This window comes from Agrilus planipennis, unplaced genomic scaffold, assembly GCF_000699045.2.
Source record: "Agrilus planipennis isolate EAB-ADULT unplaced genomic scaffold, Apla_2.0 scaffold899, whole genome shotgun sequence".
In the NCBI taxonomy this organism is placed as follows: Eukaryota; Metazoa; Arthropoda; class Insecta; order Coleoptera; family Buprestidae; genus Agrilus; species Agrilus planipennis.
The window spans coordinates 6,267-10,532 of record NW_020439550.1 but is presented as its reverse complement, the minus strand read 5'-3'; the positions used below and the strand labels follow the sequence as shown (position 1 = coordinate 10,532).

Here is a 4,266-nt window from a genome sequence, read left to right as displayed (position 1 = left end):
TTTGGAAGTTAAACTTATCTGTAAGTCTTTGAATATGCAAAATCTTGATTTATCGTAAAATGGAAAAACATTACCTCCTTTAAATTGAAAATTGTAAATTTCATTAATTTTCAGTTAACAGAAACTTCAGTATATATGTACATATGACAGTTAATATGTATATATATTGTTTATTACATCAATAAGGGCCATTTGCTGATTAATTTTACGTTTAAATGAAATTGTAAAAATAAGTTTTTAATATAAATGGAAATTGACACATTTTCTAAAAATATCGCATAATTGAACTACAGAAATTTATTTTATTAAAAACAAAATAAGATTTCATTCTCTTTTATAGCAACATGTTTACTACGACACTAGATTTAATATATTTTATACGTTGAATTCACCGTAATGATTGGACTTAGTATTACATAAGAAATTGTGACAGTGACCCAATAACATTGACTTTAAAATAGTCTTGTCGTATCAGGGTATCAATATCTTGACATTTTTATGTCCAAAATTCTAAGTAAAAGTACAGAACGTTGCTAAAAATGTTTCACTGCTTTCTCATTCAACTATTTGATAAAGAGAGATAATATTAGTGGATTATTAAACTAAACAGAGTAAAAATTATTTCATCCTTGTAACTGATATAAAATTATTAACAACAAACAGCATTTAAAATAATTTGAGTTATACCTACATTTATCCTACTTATTTCCAAAGTAATTTTAGAAAAAAGTTCGGTAGGTATATCGACTTCAATTATCAGCGTGGATTTGATATGAATGCATAATATCCATGTACTATCTTTATTTCAACTTAAAAAAAGTAAAATTTATAATAATATCCTTTTAACAAATAACATTGCGATTTTGCTGGAATATAGGAAATTTATAAAAACATATCAAGAACTGTATAACTTATTTTTCTACAAACGGCAATTCTTTAAAGTGTTGTACAAAAAACTATTAAAAAAGATATACCTAGGTAATTATTATAGTATTAATTTCTGTGATTTCAGCGTACGCTTGGGTTACACTTGCTACTAATGACTCTTACGGGTTGGGTGCTTTGGTTTTGGGACATTCACTTCGCCAATCTGGGACTCCACACCAGCTTGTAGTACTTGTTACCCCTGGGGTCACTCATTCTATGAGGTTTAACTTTTATTTTGTAAAGCAATGATTTAGTTATCGTGCACTACCGACATTTTTGTAAAATTATAAAAATTAATAACTATTTTCGTTAAAATTTCAAATAAGTACATATATCTATTTTGGCTTATGATGTATATTGCATTTGTGAATTTGGCACTTTAGTCGTTGATATTGCTAAATGGACAAATTATTGGGTTTGCTATAAAGATAAATTTTAATTGTGAATTTTTTTAGAGAAACGCTTAAATCGGTGTTTAATGAAGTACGAGAAGTTAATATTGTGGATTCTAAAGATGAAGCCAATTTAAAGCTACTGAGTCGTCCTGAATTGGGAGTAACTTTTACTAAGTTACATTGCTGGCGGCTAACGCAATTCCAAAAATGCGTTTTTTTGGATGCAGACACGATGGTATGTTTTATTTTTAGATAGTTTTATATCTTATTGCCGCATTTATATATAGTAGCTGATGTTTGAAACCTTAAAATAACGTATACATACTGGTCTTAATGTGTTTGTATGTTGACGGTTTACAACTATGCGCCAACTTTATTTTGCGTATATTACTCAAGTGCGTAAATACAGGTTTTTGTAATGAACTTAATCAAGAAATATTATTACGGTTTGTAAAGACGCTAAACATTTAATTTGTCGACAAAATTAGAGAACGTATTTTCTTCAAATGTAATTTTTAGAGTAGGTAGGGAACTGTTTATAATATGTACAATTTATCAGTAGTCAAACGTAAGAAAAAACCAAAACATAAACGCTGCTGTATTTTACGTCATGTTTATATTGTCATTGCAATTTTAAAGAATAATAAATATTGGCGAAGATTCATTCAAAATTTATATACTGTTGCTTACAATGTCAGCTAATAATAAACTTGTTATATATGTGCATTTACGTTTTAATTTAATGGACTATATTTTTTACAGTTTTAAATAGGTCAGTGTATGTTCTGTAAATTATTTAGCTATCTTTCTGCAAAAATATCCGTATATTAAAAATTTAATGAAAACATTTTCTGAAGTTTCTGTGTTTTTAATATATTTTATAACTCACTCTATCTGTTATTCATCAAAGGCATAAAACAAACGTATATGTAAATAACGCATTTGCCAAGTTTCGCAAAATTTTGTTTAGTACAGAATAAATTCTCTCAATTCTTTTATAATCGGAAAGTTGGACACAAGATTTCAACGTCATCCAAAATATGAAAAAAATTTACGGTAACTTGTGAGGATTATAAGGGAGGAGGTATGTTTCTAAGCTGGCAAACAGCAACAACGATTAGTTACAGAAGGTGGAAGTTATCAAGTTTTTTAAAAGTTGTAAGAAAAGAGGTGGACTATAGGGGTGGAGTAGACAAAAATTATTGCAAAAACATGTCTTTACATGTATTATTTCTTCGTAATGGACTATCCGCTTGCACAAAAACATTAGTCCCCTCCCTCCTATTCTCCTATTACTATCTGAACATGTTAAAATTCGTTTATATTCCGAGTGATAACGTTGAAATCTCGTACCCAACTCTTGAATATTAATCAATGCTGTGTAAATTAAATAGTTCACATATTGGTGAATGACCATTTCTGTAGTGACTACTACAAATATCCGACCCTGATGTACAATTTATATCTACACAAATTAAAATTTTTATCTTTTGAGCGTTAACAAGTTAACATTTTTAATATTAAAAGTTGTTAGTTAGGTTTTAACTGAGTCATGAGTCTACAAAATGCGGTTTTTTTTCTCGTTACTTAAAATAAAGATAAAAGGCTTGCGAATGACGAAATGTTAGCATTTTGCGAATCTTGATGCGGTTGAAACCCAGAAAACCAACTGATAGTAATGTTAATTAATTTTTGTAGGTGCTAGAAAATGCAGACGAGCTTTTTGAGCGAGAAGAACTTTCTGCTGCCCCGGACGTCGGCTGGCCTGATTGTTTTAATTCCGGGGTTTTTGTTTATGTTCCTTCAAATGATACATACGAATCGTTAATAAATTTCGCCTTAACTAAAGGAAGTTTTGATGGTATGAGTTTTGTCTTATCCATGTAAATTAACGTTTTTAAACTAACTTTTGGATCTGATATTACAGGAGGAGATCAAGGGCTTCTTAACTTGTACTTTTCCGACTGGGCTTATAAGGATATTAACAAGCATTTACCTTTTATTTATAATATGTGCTCAACCGCATGTTACTCGTATCTGCCAGCTTTTAAACAGTAAGTGAAATAAATATTCTTGAAATGAAAGAGTAGTGTTTTAAATGATATCCTTTTGCTGAAGGTTTGGTTCCAACGTGAAAATAGTTCATTTTATTGCCCAAACAAAACCTTGGTTGCAAATATTCGATCCTGAAACTAGACAAGTGAGACCAAGCCCAGATTTGGTACATTTGACTAGTCTTCTACAACGTTGGTGGAACATTTTCTGCTCTGCAATTCACCCACAGTTATCTACTGAGATGGTAAGAGTTGTTTATTCCTTTAATTTCAATTTAACGATATTTTACAATAATTGATAAGATATCATTTTCGTAATCTAAAAGCATACATATGAGACTAAGGATTTGACAGGAAATGTAAGTTTTGGAAAAGGTGGGTTGTGCATTAGATCTTTTTTTACGTGCTGCATGTTTTTTTTTAGATAAGTACGTTTATTGTACTTAGTGAAAAAAATAGTAAAGTTTTAGTCTCCATATAGCATCTCTTTATGTTAGCATTCCGTGTTATATTTTTTTATCGATCGAGTGTTCGTCATTTTTTATATGTTATTTTCATTGAGAATTAAAAAGATATATATATCTCAAATCTTCATTAATATTATGAAGCGAGAAAAAAATTAATAAAAATCGAACACTGGTCGTAATATAAAAATATATCGATTATCAAATTAAAGAATTTAAACAAATTTTGTTATACATTATCTTTTGACTGTGCTTTTCAGTACACTGTGGGCGATAAATAAGGCAGCAAATAAAACATTTTTTTTTTACATAATATGTGTGTTGCAAGGTTAATACAGATAAAACCGAGAATGATATGAAAAAGAGTATTCTGAATATAAAAATATTCATAATTTATAAACTTTCAATTGTTAAATGTGTTACTTC

The 4,266-nt window shown here is 29.1% G+C and overlaps 1 protein-coding gene across 1 annotated transcript; it reads left to right on the top strand.

The window, feature by feature from the left end:
* Positions 1-978: 978 nt before the first annotated feature.
* Positions 979-3,888, top strand: LOC108743788 (glycogenin-1; the record flags this gene model as incomplete). The annotated part of the gene is made up of 5 exons (XM_025979367.1): positions 979-1,148; positions 1,383-1,557; positions 3,021-3,183; positions 3,250-3,376; positions 3,441-3,888. Coding segments are annotated over 5 exons (870 nt in total), but the record flags the coding sequence as incomplete, so codon positions are not given.
* Positions 3,889-4,266: the final 378 nt, after the last annotated feature.